Consider the following 21,236-nt stretch of genomic DNA (forward strand, 5'->3'; position numbering starts at 1 on the left):
ATCCATTAATATAGATGACATAAAGCATAGGAGCAGCAGTAGACCATTCAGCCCATCAAGACAGCCCTGCCATTTGATCATGTCTGATTTATTTTCCCTCTTGACCCCATTCTCCTGCCTTCTCCCTGTAACTTTTGATGCCCTGAATAATCAAGAACCTATCATACCCTGCCTTAAATATTCCCAGTGACTTGGCCTCCACAGCCATCTGTAATAATGAATTCCACAGATTCCGTCTCTGTTCTAAAGGGACATCCTTGTGCTCTGAGATTGTGCCCTCTGATCCTAGACTCCCCACTATTCTTAATTACGCCAAACCACAGTTTCATTTATTAATTTTGGAAATTGAAAAGTTTAAGTACATTCGGCTGATTTTTTTTCACAGTTATAAAAAGATTGTTACTGGGTCATGATTTTATTTTTCTGTTATAAATTCTAGGCCTCTGATATGGCTTCCACATCAAGAATCCTTGTTGCAATAGTGAAAATGTGTTACGATGCAAAAGACTGGGACGCACTCAATGAAAATATTGTACTTTTGTCTAAAAGGAGAAGTCAGTTAAAACAGGTAAAGTTCTCAGATTGTACAGAACAGGTGACTAAAATTGTTTTCTGTATTTAAACTTCTCAGAAAAATGCCTGCCAGGTGATCTATTATCAGAAGTATGGACGTCATGTTAAATTGTTCAACATTGGTATTTAGTTGGCAAATATCGGCATATAAATTTTATGAGCTTTTCTTTTCATGCAACAAAAAATGAAGGAGTAAAATCAGTGCTTTTAGCAAAAGTAAAAAAGAAATCCTGTCTATGCTGATTTTTTCTACATTTTTATATGTGACTGAGAGTGTTATCACATAGAGCAGGTTTGATGCTGGTGAACATTGAAATGGCAAAAGGATGTTTTGCTTGTTTGCAATTACGATCTCAAGTGATAGAATTAAAACTTGTGTTATGTATTCAATTTATAGATTCTGTTCTTTCTGCCTGTGATCTGAAGCGCACTTGTCTGTTGGGAGGATATTAGTAGATTACCAATTTAAGTTGCAGCCATTGTTGGTAAAAGCATCACTGTTTCTTTGTTTTATTATGCAGGCAGTAACAAAAATGGTTCAGGAGTGCTGCACATACGTCAGTCAGATTACTGACCTGCCAATCAAACTGAGATTAATTGACACTTTGCGTACTATCACAGCTGGAAAGGTTAGTATGTTCCACCTATTTCCAAAAGCGCCCTTCTTGTAATACCTACAATACTGCCGAGCATGAAAAGATATAGTTTTTTTAAAACATAACCTTGGAGATGGATTACAATTCCGTCTTAAAAATTTCTCATTAGATAGTTGATTGATTGGTTTTAACTTTACATAGTTGCCTATATTTTCTTGGATTAGAAAATAGCAAATGTAACTCGTATTTAAAAATATGAGGGAGACAGAAAGCAGGAAAGTCATTGTTTTTAATGAGAAAAATGAAAAAAGTTGTCATTAAAGTGCAATAAGAGAACAATTAGAAAAATCCAAGGAAATTAGGCAAAAGCAACAATCATGTTTGAAAAATTTATAGATTTTTTGATAATTAGTCTGTGCTGTGTGTAGGTACTGGAACCAGTCAATATACCAAAAGTTCAAGGAAGCATTTGATAAACTGTCACATCAAAGATTATTGTCGGGGGAAATAGCTAACTGTAGGAGGTAACAGCTTGGAGTGGGTAGAAGATAGGCTAACTAACTTGAAATGGACACTACGTGTTTTTTATTAACTTAAGTCATACATCACTTGTTTCTCTGTAATGCATCAGTACGAATGTGTTCATTGGTCATATGCAAAAATGGAACAAGAGTATATTTCTGTTAATACATACAAACATACAGTTGATACTTTTCTGCTTGGCGAGGTGTAATGTGTGGTGTGCCATTGAGGTTCACACTTGGGACTCAACATTTTACAATTGTTATAAATGACGTGCTTGAAATCACTGAAGCTATCTATGGCTGCTGAATTTTCTGATGATCCAGAGATAGTTTTTTTAAAAAACTAAGCTGTAAAGAGAACATAAGAAAGCTCTAAAGGGATTCAAGTTTATATATCACATGCACATCAAAACATACAGTGAGATGCCTGTTTGCGCAAACAACCAAAGGTGTATAAATGAGTGGATCAGTCAAGATCTGGCAAATCGGGTATGATCTGAGATGTGAAATTGTCCATTTTGGTAAGCAAAGTAAGAAACAAAATGAGCATGTATTTCACATGGTGAGAGATTGTGGAGTTCTATGGTGAGAGAAGGATGTGGTCACCCCCATACATCATTCACTGAAGACAGATGGAGTAGCGACAGCAAATCAATAGGAAAGCCAACAGAATGCTATTGTTTATTGCAAGTGGAATTAAATATAACAGTAAGGATCTTATGCTTCAATGATATAAGCCAGGAGTCCCCAACCTTTTGCGCACCGCGGACGGGTTTAATATTGACAATATTCTTGCAGACCTCGCGTGCGTTCAAGTTCAACAGTGGGCGTGATGGAATGAGGAAAGGTGCAGTTGACTCATATTGGTTCATATCACCAAATCATATCGTTTCCTCGTGGCATGGTAGCACATGCTCGCAGCCCGGTGGTTGGGGACCACTGATATAAGCCATTGGTGAAGCCACATCTGGTTTATAGTGTTGATCTTCATGTTTAAAGAAGGAATAAATGGATCGGAAGTAGTTCAGAGAAAGTTTGCAAGGCTAGTACAGTTACACAACAAAAATCTGCTATTTGATGATTTGTAAATCCCAATGAATTGGCTTCTGGCTGACTACTCCTCCTGCTCACTTGAGGCCCTAGTTCCCATGCTCTCTTTTAACTTAGTAGGTTAACTGGAAAACTTGTCATCAAATGTTCTGACTTTTTTAAAGAAATGGTAAATTTCAAATGTGTTGGGGTATTTGAAATAACATCTAATAGTCTGGACAATCTGCTAGTCCAATACATGCTAGAAGTCCCAAAACTGTCAAATTTTTCAAGTTCTATTCTTCAGAATGGGCAGGTTGTCTTTATAAGGTGAGGTTGGTGAAGCTAGATTTGTATTCACTTGAGTTTAGAAGAATGAGGGGAGTCTACTATTGGGGAAGGGGTTGCCTGGTTAAGGCAAAATAAAGTTCTGATGGTGTAGGATTTTTAGATTTAACACGTTATATATTTTGTTGTAAAAAAATTGTATAAGAACTTATAAGAAGGCTTCATTTAGCTGTTGATTCATAGCAAGCTAAACTTCATCAATAGCTATGGGTTGAGGAATCATGCTAGCATGTATCATGTTTATTCTAAAAATGCTTTATGGCCGTTACTTTACACTTTTTGGTACAGTTATGCTAGTAATACCACCAAAAATTGTGAATTAAGCCATAGTCAATTAACTTTCATCTCATAGTGCATTAGCTGTCTTGATGTATGTCATAGGTCATTTGTGCTTTCATTTCAATAAAGTAAACTGATTACCACCTTGCTTTGTTTCTGTACGTTCTGAAAAAGTTATTTAAATAATCAAGCAAAAATAATTGTGAATCGAAACCTGGATAATATTATTGTTATTAATTGTTTCTTTCAGATTTATGTAGAAATTGAGCGTGCTCGGTTAACCAAACACTTGGCCACGATAAAGGAGGAAGCTGGAGAACCAAAAGAAGCTGCTGCCATTTTGCAGGAACTTCAGGTGAATGTCAATGATATCTAAGCAAGTAAAACATGCACGCTATCATGATGAACAAGGTTTTCTCAAAATAATTGTGATCTTTTGTGAGTTCCTGTCAAGCAAAATAGATCATTTAAATTTGTATTGAATGCTGCCTAAAGAGAGAAACCATGAAAATCTTGAATAAATCTTTTTGTTTTGTGTTATAATTTCAAGATAATTGGGTTCAATTTTATACTTGAAAGGCCACAAGCAAAGTAGAGCTAAGTTTCGATAAGCATATGGATGGGAGGAATGTGGGGTGCTATGGTTCAAGTGCAGGTTTATAAGACTAGGCAGAATAATAGTTTGGCATGGACTGGATGGACTAAATGTTTTTTTTTCTTCTTTACCTCAACGATAAAGTTATCTTAGTATTAGCTTGTACAACAATCAACTTCAGAAGTTGAGCTTTCAATTTCACTAATTAGGTTTAGAAATAACAACAACTTTTTTTTAAAGAGTATCGTTAATATAGGATAAATATCCTGAGGCTCTTAACAGGAGTGTTATCAAATGAAAGTTGGACTCAAAAAATATATCATGGTTATGGAGGCGAGGGTTCAGTTAGAGGAAAACAAAGTAAAAACTAAAAGGTTCAAGGTTAGAATTATGAACTTGAGGTCATGGTGGATGAATGCAAGGGTGTTTAAATTTGATAATTGAAGAGACCAAATTAAAATGCAGGCACCTCAAAGTTAAAGGCCTGGTATAGATTACAGAATTTTAAGTGTAAGACTATATCCTCCGTGCCTTAGGAGCAACATGCATTCTACTGGAGGAACTTGGGACAAGTACCAACTATGAGGGGTAAAGGAATTGTGGACGTTTGAGTTGGAGACCATGTTTCAGGACTGGAGACTCTTGTGTCTCCTTCTGTGCCTTGTCTATTTAACTGTCTAAGTGCCTCTTAAGCATAGTGCTTTGTGTTTGAATCCACCACCTCCTTGACCAACTAATGACATATGTTCTGTAACTGCTCCTAATTCTTATGCTATGCTTGATTAACTTTTTATGATCTTTCTAATCTGTTCAGAATATTCTGGTTTTCACAAATACGTAATGCAGTTTCAACAGCAGATATGGTGATGATGCGGCAATTAAAGTATTGGTCTAATGGTCCTGACTTTTGCTTTTGAGCTCGTAATCCTGAGGCCAGAGTTCAAATGTCTCAACAACAGCAATTTAGTAATCTGGAATTGGAGCAAAAAATGATTATTAGTCATGCTGACTGGAAGACTATTGGATTGCTTTGTTCACCAATGTGCATATCCAATCTGGCCTCCACGGTATCCCAGATCCATTTTTGTGTGCTCTTGAAATGGGTGAGAAATATCAACCTTGGTTGCAATGTCCAAATCTCAGTAAATGGGAAATGCTAAAGCACAAACCTTAGTTCAAATGGATGGTTTTGAAAAACAATTCAACTACCATAACAATTTATTAGACTTTGTTATTTTAAATTGCTGTTTTCTTAAACCAACAGGTTGAAACATACGGTTCAATGGAGAAGAAGGAGAAGGTTGAGTTTATCTTGGAACAAATGAGACTCTGCTTAGCTGTAAAGGATTACATCCGAACTCAGATCATCAGCAAAAAAATAAACACTAAGTTCTTCCAGGGGGAAAATACTGAGGTAGATTCAAATTCTTTTCAGGTTGATGACATTAGAACCTGCCAGGAAAGAGTAAATAACATCCTTGTGGATTAAGTTTGTTGACTGCATGACTGTCAGTGACTGAGATTGATTTTGGATAATTTATTTGTAGTTACTCTCCATTGCATTTTGTTGGCAAAATTGCTGTGGTTTCTCTTTCCCCCACTCTTTAAGCAGACTTTTCTGAGTAAATGAATTTGTTTGCCACTTGAACATCCATTTGCTGAGTCATATGTGTCTTCATTAGTTGATACTACATTGCCAATAAATACTGTTTCTTTGAATATATTCGTAAATATTTAAGGGCAAAAACATCAGTGATTTAAAAAGTAGTCGGGACTAATTTGAGTAATTTGTTTTGCAAATCAGTTTGGTTATTGCATTCGCAGACTTGGGTTTTGGATTATATGCTCATCTATAAACCGTTGCATAAAAGAATACTGCATAAAGGAGGACTGGTGGGCTTGAGAGAGATGATTGGTTAAAACTGGGAATAAGCAGGTAATCTTCAGTTTGACAAGTTTGAACTTTTGGTATGCGTCAGGGTAATTCCTGGATCCTTAGTTCATGAAGATCTATTTGAAGGCATAGAGGAAGGCTCTGTGTCAGATCCATTCTAGTTTCCTCACAGTATAAAGATAGGGGGGAGCTATTTTCTGATGGTGACACAGTCTACAAAATAATAAAGATAATTTAAGTAAATGAGCAAAGATAGAGAAAGTGCAACATAAAAATGCATGGGGTTATCATCTTTGGTAGGAAAAATATAACAGCAGAATATGGTTTAAATGGCCTGAACTATGAGAGATGATTATTCAGTGAGATGTGAGTGTGCTCAAAATTAGAATGCAAGTTCAACAAGTAATTAGTCAGACAAATGGAATGTTGCCCTTCAATTCCGAAGGCAATGGGGTACATGAGTAAGAGTTTTGCTATGGGCAGTGGTATGGTGAAGTCACACTTAGGCTTCCTTGTATAAGGAAGAATATTTATGTATAAAGGTAGCGTAGCAGAGATTCACTGTATTGATTCCTGGGAATATGTCCACAACTAAAAGAAGATAAATCCCTGTACAACGAACATGAAGATCATACAGATCCAACCAAAGAGTGAATGCAGGGCAGGCTGCAGGGATCGTATATCTGCTCCATTTCCAACTGTGGAGTTGTTAAGCTGGAAATTTGCCACATACTTATTACCAGATGCTGCCCAATAGTAAGGATTGAGAAAGACAAATTGCTGCATGCTCATGATGTCTGAGTGGTTAAGTGGAAAGAGAAACTGTTGAAAATACTTTGCAATTCGGGCAGCAACTGGAATGAAATTGTGTATGTTTTAGGTCAATATTTTTTCATCAAAAACTAATATTTGGTGTTGATATTTTTTGTAGTACTCATCATAATGTTAAAATACTTTGTGTGTTTTCATGGTGGACTTAATCTTCATCTGACTAAGCAATTATTAGTACATAACACACATGTCCATTTTTTAACTAAATTGGTCTGCAGTTGATCCAGTTTGCATTTCTTACAGGACTTGAAATTAAAATACTACAACCTAATGATTCAAGTTGACCAGCATGAAGGATCCTATTTGTCCATATGCAAACACTATCGTGCCATCTATGATACACCTTGTATCGAAGCTGATAGTACAAAATGGCAACAGGTAAAGGGCTACTTTAGATTATGAAGAAAGACTGAAATTCAGTTGGGAGTATGAATGCTGCAATCTTTGTATTAGTTCTTGCAATTTCCTTACTTTAATTGATTCCTGATATTCTTGTGCGTTACAACTACTAAGGCAAAATATGACTTGTTTAGAGGACCACATGAGATTTTTGAAATGCAAAATGTTAAATCTTTTGCTGTCTATTCAAGAATGCTATTTCAGAATTGCATCTCAAGCAAACTTGCAGACTATGATAGTTGCTTTGTCCAGAACGTGCAGTTGAGTGCTGGATTCTGGGGGTGGGTGATGAGCATGTGGGGCGAATCAGTGTAAATGAGTGCTTAATGGTCGGCATGAATTCAGTACACCAGAGACCCTCTTTGTATGTGGTGTCGCTCTAGGATGCTACGATTGTATCAGGCAGTATGTTGGTGCAGCTAGTGAAACTGCAGCCTCTGTCAATCCTGACATTTGGTGCTATCTGGAGTTTGCATGTCCTCCTTGTGACATCATGGGTACTCCAGTTTCCGCCAGCATGCAAATGTGGGCAGGTGGGTTAATTGGCTACTCTGAATTGTCCCCTGGTATGTAGGAGAATGTGTTACAGTGAAAAGGTTGGTGGAGGAATGGAATTCCTTTATTAGCTGGCAAAGACGTAATGGGCCAAATAGCTTTCTACGTCATGAAGAAATTTTTATTTTATTTAGCGAGACAGCATGGTAACAGGCTGTTCCAGCCCAATGATCCTGCACTGCCCAATTAAGACCATAATTACACCCATGTGACCAATTAGCCAACTAACCCGTACATCTTTGGAACGAAGGAAATCAAAGCACTTGGAGGAAGCCCATAAAGTCACCATAGAACCATAGAAACTACAGCACAGAAACAGGCCCTTTGGCCCTTCTTGGCTGTGCCGAACCATTTTCTGCCTAGTTCCACTGACCTGCACACGGACCATATCCCTCCATATACCTCCCATCCATGTATCTGTCCAATTTATTCTTAAATGTTAAAAAAGAACCCGCATTTACCACCTCGTCTGGCAGCTCATTCCATACTCCCACCACTCTCTGTGTGAAGGAGCCCCCCCTAATGTTCCCTTTAAACTTTTCCCACCTCACCCTTAACCCATGTCCTCTGGTTTTTTTCTCCCCTTGCCTCAGTGGAAAAAGCCTGCTTGCATTCACTCTATCTATACCCATCATAATTTTATATACCTCTATCAAATCTCCCCTCATTCTTCTATGCTCCAGGGAATAAAGTCCTAACCTATTCGACCTTTCTTTGTAACTGAGTTTCTCAAGTCCTGGCAACATCCTTGTAAACCTTCTCTGCACTCTTTCAACCTTATTTATATCCTTCCTGTAATTTGGTGACCAAAACTGAACACAATACTCCAGATTCGGCCTCACCAATGCCTTATACAACCTCATCATAACATTCCAGCTCTTATACTCAATACTTCGATTAATAAAGGCCAATGTACCAAAAGCTCTCTTTACGACCGTATCTACCTGTGACGACACTTTTAGGGAATTTTGTATCTGTATTCCCAGATCCCTCTGTTCCACTGCACTCCTCAGTGCCTTACCATTAACCCTGTATGTTCCACATTGGTTTGTCCTTCCAACATGTAATACCTCACACTTGTCAGTATTAAACTCCATCTGCCATTTTTCAGCCCATTTTTCCAGCTGGTCCAAGTCCCTCTGCAGGCTCTGAAAACCTTCCTCACTGTCTACTACACCTCCAATCTTTGTATCATCAGCAAACTTGCTGATCCAGTTTACCACATTATCACCCAGATCATTGATATAGATGACAAATAACAATGGACCCAGCACTGATCCCTGTGGCACACCACTAGTCACAGGCCTCCACTCAGGGAAGCAATTCTCTACCACCACTCTCTGGCTTCTTCCATCGAGCCAATGTCTAATCCAATTTACCACCTCTCCATGTATACCTAGCGACTGAATTTTCCTAACTAACCTCCCATGCGGGACCTTGTCAAAGGCCTTACTGAAGTCCATGTAGACAATATCCACTGCCTTCCCTTCATCCACTTTCTTGGTAACCTCCTTGAAAAACTCCAACAGATTGGTCAAACATGACCTACCACGCACAAAGCCATGTTGACTCTCCCTAATAAGCCTCTGTCTATCCAAATGCTTGTAGATTCTGTCTGTTAGTACTCCCTCCAATAACTTACCTACTACTGACGTTAAACTCACCGGCCTATAATTTCCTGGATTACTTTTCGATCCATTTTTAAACAACAGAACAACATGAGCCACTCTCCAATCCTCCGGCACTTCACCCGTAGACAGCAACATTTTAAATATTGCTGCCAGGGCCCCTGCAATTTCAACACTAGTCTCCTTCAAGGTCCAAGGGAACACTCTGTCAGGTCCTGGGGATTTATCCACTTTAATTTTCCTGAAGAAAGCAAGCACCTCCTCCTTTTCAATCTGTACAGTTTCCATGGTCTCACTACTTGATTCCCTCAATTCCATAGATTTCATGCCGGCTTCCTTAGTAAATACAGACGCAAAAAACCTGTTTAAGATCTCCCCCATTTCCTTTGGTTCCACACAAAGCCGACCACTCTGATCTTCAAGAGGACCAATTTTATCCCTTACAATCCTTTTGCTCTTAATATACTTGTAAAAGCTCTTTGGATTATCCTTCACTTTGACTGCCAAGGCAACCTCATGTCTTCTTTTAGCCCTCCTGATTTCTTTCTTAAGTATTTTCTTGCACTTCTTATACTCCTCTAGCACCTGATTTACCCCCTGTTTCCTATACATTTCATACAACTCCCTCTTCTTCTTTATCAGAGTTGCAATATCCCTTGAGAACCAAGGTTCCTTATTCCTATTCAATTTGCCTTTAATCCTGACAGGAACATACAAACTCTGCACTCTCAAAATTTCCCCTTTGAAGGCTTCCCACCTACCAATCACATCTTTGCCAGAGAACAACCTGTCCCAATCCACGCTTTTTAGATCCTTTCTCATTTCTTCAAATTTGGCCTTCTTCCAGTTCAGAACCTCAACCCTAGGACCAGATCTATCCTTGTCCATGATCAAATTGAAACTAATGGTGTTATGATCACTGGAACCAAAGTGCTCCCCTTCACAGACTTCTGTCACTTGCCCTAATTCGTTACGTAACAGGAGATCCAATATTGCATCCCCTCTAGTTGGTCTCTCTATGTACTGATTTAGAAAACTTTCCTGAACACATTTTACAAACTCTAATCCATCTAGACCCCTAACAGTATGGGAGTCCCAATCAATGTATGGAAAATTAAAATCCCCTACCACCACAACTTTATGTTTCCTGCAGTTGCCTACTATCTCTCTGCAGATTTGCTCTTCCAAGTCTCATTGACTATTGGGTGGTCTGTAATACAATCCCACAAATGTGGCCATACCTTTCCTGTTTCTCAGCTCCACCCATAAGGACTCAGTAGACAAGCCCTCTAATCTGTCCTGCCTAAGCACTGCTGTAATATTTTCCCTAACAAGCAATGCTACTCCCCACCTTTCATTCCTCTGCCTCGATCACATCTGAAACATCGGAACCCTGGAATATTAAGCTGCCAGTCCTGCCCCTCCTGTAGCCAAGTTTCACTAATTGCTACAACATCATAATTCCACGTGTCAATCCACGCCCTCAACTCATCCGCCTTCCCTGCAATACTCCTAGCATTGAAATATATACACCTCAGAAGATTTTTACCACCACTCACAACCTTTCTATCAGCGGATTTGCTTAAACTTTCAACATCATTTATTTTCACCCCAGCCACACTGTCAGCTCTGGCACTCTGGTTCCCATCCCCTGCAAATCTAGTTTAAAGCCTCCCCAATAGCACTAACAAACCTCCCTGAAAGGATATTGGTCTCCCTGTGGTTCAAGTGTAACCTGTCTCTCTTTTACAGGTCCCACCTGCCCCAGAAGAGGTCCCAATGATCCTGAAATCTGAAACCCTGCCCCCTACACCAGTTCTTCAGCCACTTGTTCCTCCTCCAGAGCATCCTATTCCTACCCTCACTGGCACCTAGCACAGGTAGCAATCCTGAGATTACCACCCTGGAGGTCCTGCTTTTCAACTTCCTACCAAGCTCTCTATACTCACTGTCCAGGACCTCTTCACTCTTCCTTGCTATGTCATTGGTACCGATGTGCACCACGACATCTGGCTGGTCACCCTCCCACTTCAGAATGTCATGCAATGGATCAGAGACATCCTTGACCCTGGCACCTGGGAGGCAACAAACTATCCTGGATTCTCTGTCATGACCACAGAACCTTCTATCTGCACCTCTAACTATCGAGTCCCCTATCACTACCGCTCTCCTGTTTCTCCCCCCACCCTTCTGCACTGCAGAACCAGACTCAGTGCAAGAGATCTGGCTGCTGCAGCTAGTCCTAGGTAAGTCATCCCCCCCAACAGTATCCAATGCGGTATACTTGTTGTTGAGGTGAATGGCCACAGGGGAACCCTGCTCTGCCTGCCCCTTCCTCTTCCCTCACCTGACAGTGACCCAATTTCCTGTCCTCTGCTCCTTTGGCGTAACTACCTCCCTGTAGCTACGATCTATAATCTCCTCATTCTCCCGAATGATCCGCAGGTCATCCAGCTCCTGCTCCTGCTCCAGTTCCCTAATGCGATTTGTTAGGAGCTGCAGCTGGATGCACCACTTGCAGGTGTCGTTGTCAGGGTCACCGGAGGGCTCCCTGACTTCCCACATCCTGCAAGAGGAGCATTCCAACATCCTGCCTGGCATTCTCACTGCACTAAACAATCTGAACAGAAAACATACCGGAACCTACCCTGGCCTCTGCCTGTTTGAGCCAAAGCCGTCCCACTCTGACTCAGTCCACTCCGACGATGGCCGCTGTATATGGTGGTCTGCTTTTTAAACCTTGGCGCGCTACGTCACGCGCCTGCGCAGTGCAGACCCTTCTCCCTGAGCAGTGTTTTTAAAAAAAAAACGACTTTTTCTACCCGATTTCTTCACTCCTTCTCAGCTGCTTGCTTCGACTGAAACAAGAACTGTTGAAAATTTCTCTTTTTAAACCTTGGCGCGCACAGGGAGAGTGTACAAACTCCTCGCAGACAGCAGTGTTATTGAACAGTGTCACAGACGCTGCAATAACATTACACCAACTGTTACAGTACTGTGCTCGCTAAATGTGAAAATTATACTTGCATTTCTCAGTTTTAACTAATGTTATACACGCAGGGACTTGTGGCAATAGTTGGAAATTGTTAGCAGTATCCAGTCATCACATGCAGTGGCAGGCAAAAGTTTGGGCACCCCTGGTCAAAATTTCTGTTACTGTGAATAATTGAGTAGAAGATGACCTGATCTCCAAAAGTCATAAAGTTAAAGAAGAAACATTCTTTTCAACATTTTAAGCAAGATTAGTGTATTATTTTAGTTTTGTACAATTTTAGAGTGAAAAAAAGGAAAGGAGCACCATGCAAAAGTTTGGGCACCCCAAGAGATTTGAGCTCTCAGATAACTTTTACCAAGGTCTCAGACCTTAATTAGCTTGTTGGGGCTATGGCTTGTTCACAGTCTTCGTTAGGAAAGGCCTGGTGATGTAAATTTCGAAGCTTTATACATACCCTGACTCCTCAAACCTTGTCCCAACAATCAGCAACCGTGGGCTTCTCTAAGCAGCTGCCTAGCACTCTGAAAATTAAAATAAATGATGCCCACAAAACAGGAGAAGATAGCAAAGCGTTTTCAGGTAGCCGTTTCCTCAGTTCGTAATGTAATTAAGAGATGGCAGTTAACAGGAACGGTGGAGGTCAAGTTGAGTTCTGGAAGACCAAGAAAACTTCCTGAGAGAACTGATCATAGGATTGCTAGGAAGGCAAATCAAAACCCCCGTTTGACTGCAAAAGACCTTCAGGAAGATTTAGCACACTCTGGAGTGGTGGTGCACTGTTCTACTGTGCAGCGACACCTACACAAATATGAACTTCATGGGAGTCATCAGAAGAAAACCTTTCCTGCGTCCTCACCACAAAATTCAGCGCAGAAGTTTGCAAGGTAACATCTAAACAAGCCTGATGCATTTTGGAAACAAACTAATGAAGTTAAGATAGAAGTTTTTGGCCACAATGAGCAAAGTTATGTTTGGAGAAAAAAGGGTGCAGAATTTCATGAAAAGAACACCTCTCCAACTGTTAAGCACGGGGGTGGATCAATCATGCTTTGGGCTTGTGTTGCAGCCAGTGGCATGGGGAACATTTCACTGGTAGAGGGAGAATGAAATCAATTAAGTACAAGCAAATTCTGGAAGCAAACATCACAACGTCTGTCAGAAAAAATGCTGAAGGTGAAAAGAGGATGGCTTCTACAACAGGGTAATGATCCTAAACAGACCTCAAAATCCACAATGGACTACCTCAAGAGACGCAAGCTGAAGGTTTTGCCATGGCCCTCACAGTCCCCCGACCTAAAACATCATCGAAAATCTGTGGATAGACCTCAAAAGAGCAGTGCATGCAAGACGGCCCAAGAATCTCACAGAGATTTTGCAAGGAAGAATGGGCAAAAATCCCCCAAACAAGAATTGAAAGACTCTTAGCTGGCTATGGAAGGCATTTACAAGCTGTGATACTTGTCAAAGGGGTGTTACTAAGTACTGACCATGCAGGGTGCCCAAACTTTTGCTTTGGGCCCTTTTCCTTTTTGGTTATTTTGAAACTAAAAGATGGAAATAAAAAAGTAATCTTGTTTAAAAATATTAAAGAAACGTGTCATCTTTAACTTTATGCCTTTTGGAAATCAGATCATCTTTTACTCGCTTAGTTATTCACAGTAACAGAAACTTTGACCAGGGGTGCCCAAACTTTTGCATGCCACTGTATCTGTTTGAGCATATTGACTGAGCAGTGTCCTGTATTGGCCCAGTATACCAATGATCCTTCTATTTAAAGACTTCTATTGGTATGGTACTGTAATGCTCAGCTATATTGGCTCGTATTTATCTAGGGGAAATCCCATCTGCCGCCCAAACTTGTCTCCCGGTTACGTCAGTTGCTGTGCAAATGCCACCTGATTCGGCTTCAAACATGAATCATCAGCCAGCACACAATGTACGTTTTACAAATTACACTTTATAAATCTTAATAGGACTATGAGATTAATAGAGGTACAATACAAAAGGGAATGAAAAAAAAAAGACGCCAGACTTATCAATTTCTTCATGCTCACAGTTGGAGCTCGGGACCTTCTTTCTTCCCCCTGCGATCCACTCTGACCCGCCCCCCCCCCCCCGACTTGCAGCTCAGGACTGCCCAAAGCGATCGACTGGAGCACTCCCAGCACGACCGTCGTCCTCCCGGTCTCTCCTCCAACTCCCCGCCAAAACCCCCCTTTCCCGGCCATATGAGACAGCATATCACCCCAAGAAAGAATAACATGGACACCCATTGGTTCATTTGCTCGGTTATCAATAATACAACCCAAGCAAACGGCTAGCGAGAGAACTTTTTCAGCATTTAACATAACAAAGAAGCCATTTTAATTAATATACGCAGTAACATTAAAGAAGAAACCCCTTACACTACTGTATACAAAAGTTAACACAGCTCCATGACTATCCAACAACACAGCAAGACCTGAGGTAGAGTGTCTGCAGATTCTGGAAATCCAGAGCAATACACAATGTTGGAGGAACTCAGGAGGTCAGGCAGCGTTTATGCAAGTTGATGTTTCAGGACAGTTCTGATGAGTGTCTTGGCCTGTAATGTCGACTGTTAAAATAAGTAATTATGTAACTGTCACTTAAATATTTTAATTTGCTGTCCTCAATTTTTCATTGTGGAAAATATTTTAAATCTTTTATTTCCCTTTCTATCCGCAATTTAAAGAAGTAAATATTTTAAACATAATCCCAACTCCACATGCTGTTATAATTCTGTAAAAGCTCACAGGATTTATTGATGTTTAGTTGCTGAGTTAGAACTTTCCTGAGTGTATTCTAGGCTTTACAGATTGGTATCACATAGCCAGTTGTTGATATTGAAGCACAACTCCTCAGCTTAAAAATGGAATAAAGGTAAAGTGTTAATTTTGCAAAGTGACAAATTTTACAGTATCCAGAAGGAATGTAAGAACAAGATCAATTTATTGTCACTGACTGAGATGACTGAAGTTTGTTTTGTAGCAGTAGTATAGTGCAAAGATATTATTTATCTACTTTTGAAATTTATAGCCATTAAAGCAAAAAAAAAGGAATAGCAAGGCAATGTTCATGGATTCATTTCTCTGATGACCCTGGATGTACACTCAGTGGCCACTTTATTAGGTACACCTGCTTATTAATGCAAATATATAATCAGCCGTTCGTGTGTTAGAAGCTTATTGTATAAAAACATTCAGACATAGTCAAGAGGTTCAGTTGTTCAATCCAAACATCAGAATAGAGAAGAAATGTGATCTAAGTGACTTTGACAGTAGTAGAATGATTGTTGGCGCCAGACTGGATGATTTGATTAGCTCAGAAACTCATGAACTCCTGGGATTTTCACATATAGTCTCTGGAGTTTACAGAGAATGAGCGTCAGTTCTGTGGACAAAAGTGTCTTGTTTGTAAGATGCCAGAGGAGAGTGGCCAAGCTGGTTCAAGCTGACAGGAAGATGATCAAGTCAAATAACTATGAATTTACAACAGTGGTGTGCAGACAAACATTTGAATGCACAACACGTCAAACCTTGAAGTGGTTGGGCTACAGAAACAGAAAACCATGAACATACAAAGTACACTCAGTGGCCACTTTATTAGGTACTTTCTGTACCTAATAAAGTGGCCACTCGGTGTATATCTGAATTAACCACTGAAGATGTAAGTGCAAGTTGAGAAGTGGTTTTAAAAATACGTTTGTTGACCTTTCATAAACAAGGGTGTAGAGTATGAAAATGAGATTACACTGAATATTTCTGAAAGATGGGTAGTCTGCAACCGCAGTGTTTTGTCAATAGACTTTAGGAAAGATTTGAAGCCTTTCAAGAAGGTACAAATGCAGTTTCGAAGATCATAAATTCCACCAACAAGGTTAAGCCAGAGGAAATTGAGAGAAGATTTGATAGGGCACACTGTCTGGGCAGTTTAAATAGGATTAATAGTGAGTTGTTGTTTCCATTGATGAAGAGGTGACAAAAGAACCGAGCGTGACAGCTATTTATCATTAAGTGGTCGATATGCGCAATACAGTTTACCTGTAGTGCATGAAGTTCAATTGCAGCTTCCAAAAGGGAATTGAATACTTTTTTTAACTTTAAAACAAAAATTGCAGGATTGTTGGGACAAACTGAGGAATAGCAATCCAGATTTGATGGGCTGAGTGGCCTCCTGGGCCATAACATTTTTATGATTCTCTTTCCTTGCTGGCAGCAAAAAATGAACAATTTAATAATTTCACTATGTAGTTGATCACGCTTAAACTATCTAGAGACAGCTATAATCCAAAACTGCAAAAATTCATCTTATCAACCGGCAAGTAAGCATTGACACTCTGTACTTTTAAAAATCTGAAAAAATATTGTGAATATTGTTTTCTCAGCTATGTCTCTCCTAAAAAGAAATACATGCTTGCATTTGGTTCTTGACAAAAAATGCATTGCAGTTTATTTATGTAGAGCACAGAAGAGGCCCTTCCGGCCCAATGAACTGCACCACCCTCCAACCCACCCTAATTAACACAGGACAATTAACCTACTAACTGGTATGTCTTTGGACTATGTGAGAAAACCGGAGCACTCAGAGGAAATCCGTACCGTTCATAGAGAGAACATGCAAAGGCCTTAACACACAGCGCCGGAATTGAACTCTGAACTCAGGAATGCCCGAGCTGTAATAGCATCGCATTAACTGCCACACCACCCCGTGTGGCAACCAAAAGGAGAGAAATTAAACTATGCTTAGAGTCATACAGCATGGAAAGTCGTCCATGCTGACCAAGGTACCCCATTCAAACTTGTCCCATTTGTCAGCATTTGGACCATAATGTTCTAAACCTTCCCAATCCATCTGCCTGTCCAAGCAGGATGCAAAAAAAAAAAATTAGGGTATGGAGGGAGAGAAAAAGACAAAAAAATATTGTGACACACAAAATTTTAGAAAGATTCATTATAATTGTAATGCTGAATGAAATAAACTTTGCTCAGACTGTCCCAAGCTGCTACTGTCAATTAGAATAAACAAACAAATAAGTCAATTGGGAAATCAGTGCATTGGCTTTCATAAAATCTAATATTTATGAGAGCTGACCATGGTAGAGTTATTCTGTTTCTTTAATAAAAGTATGACATCTTCTTGAGTAAATTAATTTTCTGTCTCATTGAAATAACATTGTACTTTTCATTGGGGATCTGGCCATGGTGTTGCATAAATTTCCAGGCTATTAAAAGATATAAGTGAGGGAATGTGAAGTAGAAAATAATGTATTACTATAGAAGTGAATATCTGCTTATCTTCATGTTCTTTGAATCAATGTACTTCATTTTTCAAAACAGTTTTATTTGACAGCTGTTATGCAATAAATTTGGATACTTTATAATTAATTTGAGCATTCAATATTTTACAATTGCTATAATTATTTGTTATACTAGAATAACACACAGCGCCAGACTTGAACTCTGATCATAATTTAAGTGATGTACATCTTGTGGGGATTTCTTTTAAATTCCCTAATTTTACTGACCTTTTTAAATTTTAAAGGCTCTGAAGAGTGTAGTTCTCTACGTTATCCTGGCTCCTTATGACAATGAACAATCTGATCTCGTCCACAGAATCAGCCTTGACAAAAGGCTTGAAGAGATTCCAAAGTACAGGTAGGGTAAAGTAGAAAACCATTGTTTTTGTTCACTTGTTGATGTAACTGAAAAGGTTCAAAAATCTTAAACAAGCAGCTCAGTGAAGGAAGAAGCTTGAATATTTTGCATCCTCAGATGTTGCAAAATATTCAGAATCAGTGAATTACTTTGAAATGCTGCCAGTGCTGGGGATACAGCCAGTTTGAGAACAACTCGATCCCACTCACAGCAACTGCACATATGACCAGATTGTTATAGGTTACAATGGGATGTTGATATGATACAGAGCTCAACAGACAGATGGAGTTCAACCTGGAAAAACTGAAGTTATTGACTTTCAAAGGTCAAATTTGAAGATAGAAAACAGAGTTTAATGACACGATTCTAGGCAATGTGGAGGAATAGAGGGATCTTGGATTCCATGTCCATAGGTCCCTCAGAGTTGCAACACAGGTTGATTGGGTGGTTAAGAAGACATACGGTGTGTTGGCCTTCATTAGTTAGAATATTGATTTTCAGAACTGTGAGGTAATGATGCAGCTCTATAAAACTCTGGTTAGATTACAGTTGGATTATTGTGTTCAGTTCTGATTTCATCATTATTGGAAGGATGTGAAAGCTTTAGAGAGGGTCCAGAGGAGATTTACCAGTATGATGCTTGGATTAGAAAGCAAATCTTATGAGGTGAAGTTGAATGAGCTAAGGCTTTTCTCTTTGGAGAGAAGGATGAGAGATGACTTGATGGAAGTGTATAAGATGATAAGAAGCATAGATTGAGTGGTCAGCCAGAGTCTTTTTCCCTGGTTGAAAGTAGCTAATGCAAGGGGCATAACCAAGGTATAGGAAGGATGTCAGAGGCTGGTATTTTTACACAGAGTGGTGAGTGTGAGGAACACACTGCCTTGGGTGGTGGTAGAGGCAGATAGAGGTGATTAGAGGACATTTAAGAGACTCTTAAATAGGCACATGGATGAAAGAAAATTGGAGGACTGTATGTGAGGGAAGTGTAAGCTCAATTTTGAGGTGTGTTAATTGTGGGCCAAATGACCTGTACTGTGCTGTATTGTTCTATGACATTTTTAAGAGGTATCTTACATTGAATAAATTCTGAGATGAATTCCCAGAGGAGAATGAGACTCCCAGTTGGTATTTTGCCACCTGGCTGCAAGGGTCATGGATATCTTAGATCGAGTCCACAGCTTTCTTAAGTGGGAGGGTCAGCAACAGAAGTCGTGGTCCACATCTGTATGATGTGAGTAGGAGGGGTGATGAGGAACTGAAAAATGAGTTCAAAGTGTTAGGTGCTAAGTTAAAGGACAGGACCTCCTGCAGGGTTGTGATCTCAGGATTGCTACCTGCGCCACATGCAAGTGAGGCCAGAAAAACAAAGATCATACAGTTTAATATATGACTAAAGAGATGGTGCAGGAGTGAGGGCTTCAGATTTTTGTTTTATTGGGCTCGCTTTGAGGGAAGGTGGGACCTGTATGGAAGGGATGATTTGCACCTGAACTGGATAGTGCTAATATCCTAGCAGGAAAGGCGGTTGAGCTTGGGGCGTGGATTATGACATTGTAGCCTTTAGTGTGTCTTAGTTGCAGGAGGGGCAGGACTAGCATCTGTGTTCCAGCATTCCGTTCTTTTAGCCATGATAGAGCAGGAGGGTTTACAGGGGAAGGAGTGGCATTACTAGTCAGAGAAAATGTTAGCGGCACTGCTCAGAAAGCACAGACTGGAGAGCTCGTCCAGTTAGGCTTTATGAGTAGAAGTAAGGAATAAGAAAGTTATGACCACGATAATGGGATTATATTATAGACTACCCAACAGTCAATGGGATTTAAAGGAGCAAATTTGTAGAGACTTTGCAGACTGTTGCAAGAAACACAAGATTGTAATAGGTGATTTTAACTTTCCACATATTGACTGAGACTCGCATACTGTTGGGAAAATGGCTGGATGGGAAAGAGTTCATCAAATGTGTTCAGGAAAGAAGGCTTCTTTAATCAATACATGGAAGTCCCACCTAGAGAGAGTATGATACTAGATCTCCTATTAGAGCATGAGACAGGGCAGGAGACAGAAGGTTGTGTAGGGGAACACTGTCCATCTAGTGAACACAATGCCATAAGTTTCAAGGTAATTATGGAAAAGGATAGGTCTGGACCTCTGGTTGAGATTCTAAATTGGAGAAAAGCCTGAAAGGATCTGGCAAGTCTGAATAGGGACGGGTTGCTTTCTGGCAAAGGTGTACTTGGTAAGTGGAGGCCTTCAAAAGTGAAATTTTGAGAGGACATAGTTTGTATGTTCCCGTCAGAATAAAAGGTAAGGATAACAAGTTGAGAGATCCTTGTTTTTCAAGAGATATTGAGGCCCTGGTTAAGAAAAAGGAGGTGCATAGCAGGTTGAGACAAGTAGGAACAAATTAGGTTATTGAGTGTTAATGAGTATGTCTACAAGAAAATGAAGCTCATGGTTGTATACAGTGACATATGTACTCTGTTAATGAATTTACTTTGATCTTTTGAGAATCCTAAGGGCTTCTACGGATATATTCAAAGCAAAAGGATAGCAAGGAACAAAATTGGTCTTCTGGAAGATTAGAGTGGTAATCTATGCTTGGAGCTGAAAGAGATACGGGAGATCTTAAATAGAATTTTTAAATCTGTATTTACTCAGGAAACAGGCAGAGTTTATAGAAGTGAGGCAACACAACAGTGAGGTCATGGAACCTATACAGATTAGAGGAGGAGCTGTTTCCTGTCTTGAGGCAAATTAGGGTGGACAAATCCCCAGGGCCTGACAAGGTGTTCCCTCAGACTCTGTGGGAGGCTAGTGCAGAAATTGCAGGGTCCCTAGCAGAGAAATATAAAACATCCTTGGCCACGGCTGAAGTGATGAAGGATTGGAGAATAGCTAATGTTGTTCTGTTCTAAGAATAAACCTGGGAGTTTTTCAGGGAAGTTTCAAGAAGGTTGATGAAGGCAAGGCAGTGGATTTTGTCTGCATGGACTTTAGCAAGGCACTTAAGAAGGTCCCATGTGGGAGGTTGGTCAGGAAGGTTCAGTTGCTTGGCATTGAAGATGAGGTAGTAAATTGGATTAAGATTGGCTTCGCAGGAGAAGCCAGAGAGTGGTAGTAGATGGTTGCCTCTCTAACTGAAGGCCTGTGACTAGTGGAGTGTCACAGGTATCTGTGCTGGCTCCATTGTTGTTTGCCATCCATATCAATGATCTGGATAATAACATAATAAACTGTATCAGCAAATTTGCGGATGACGCCAAAATTGGAGATGTAGTGGACAGCAAGGAGGACTATCAGAACTTGCAGCGGGAT

At 39.9% G+C, this 21,236-nt stretch overlaps 1 protein-coding gene across 3 annotated transcripts in view; it reads left to right on the forward strand.

Moving 5' to 3' along the window:
* Positions 1-21,236, forward strand: part of psmd12 (proteasome 26S subunit, non-ATPase 12) — a 39,137-nt gene that overhangs the window by 13,018 nt on the left and 4,883 nt on the right. For all 3 annotated transcript variants that reach the window (XM_063030613.1, XM_063030614.1, XM_063030616.1), the window contains 6 exons: positions 440-568; positions 1,095-1,202; positions 3,600-3,704; positions 5,209-5,358; positions 6,913-7,047; positions 17,809-17,921. In XM_063030613.1, coding sequence (XP_062886683.1) covers positions 440-568; positions 1,095-1,202; positions 3,600-3,704; positions 5,209-5,358; positions 6,913-7,047; positions 17,809-17,921 — 740 coding nt within the window. The remainder of the gene's footprint in view (positions 1-439; positions 569-1,094; positions 1,203-3,599; positions 3,705-5,208; positions 5,359-6,912; positions 7,048-17,808; positions 17,922-21,236) is intronic.

Source organism: Mobula hypostoma, chromosome 22 (genome assembly GCF_963921235.1).
Source record: "Mobula hypostoma chromosome 22, sMobHyp1.1, whole genome shotgun sequence".
NCBI classification, from domain to species: domain Eukaryota; kingdom Metazoa; phylum Chordata; class Chondrichthyes; order Myliobatiformes; family Myliobatidae; genus Mobula; species Mobula hypostoma.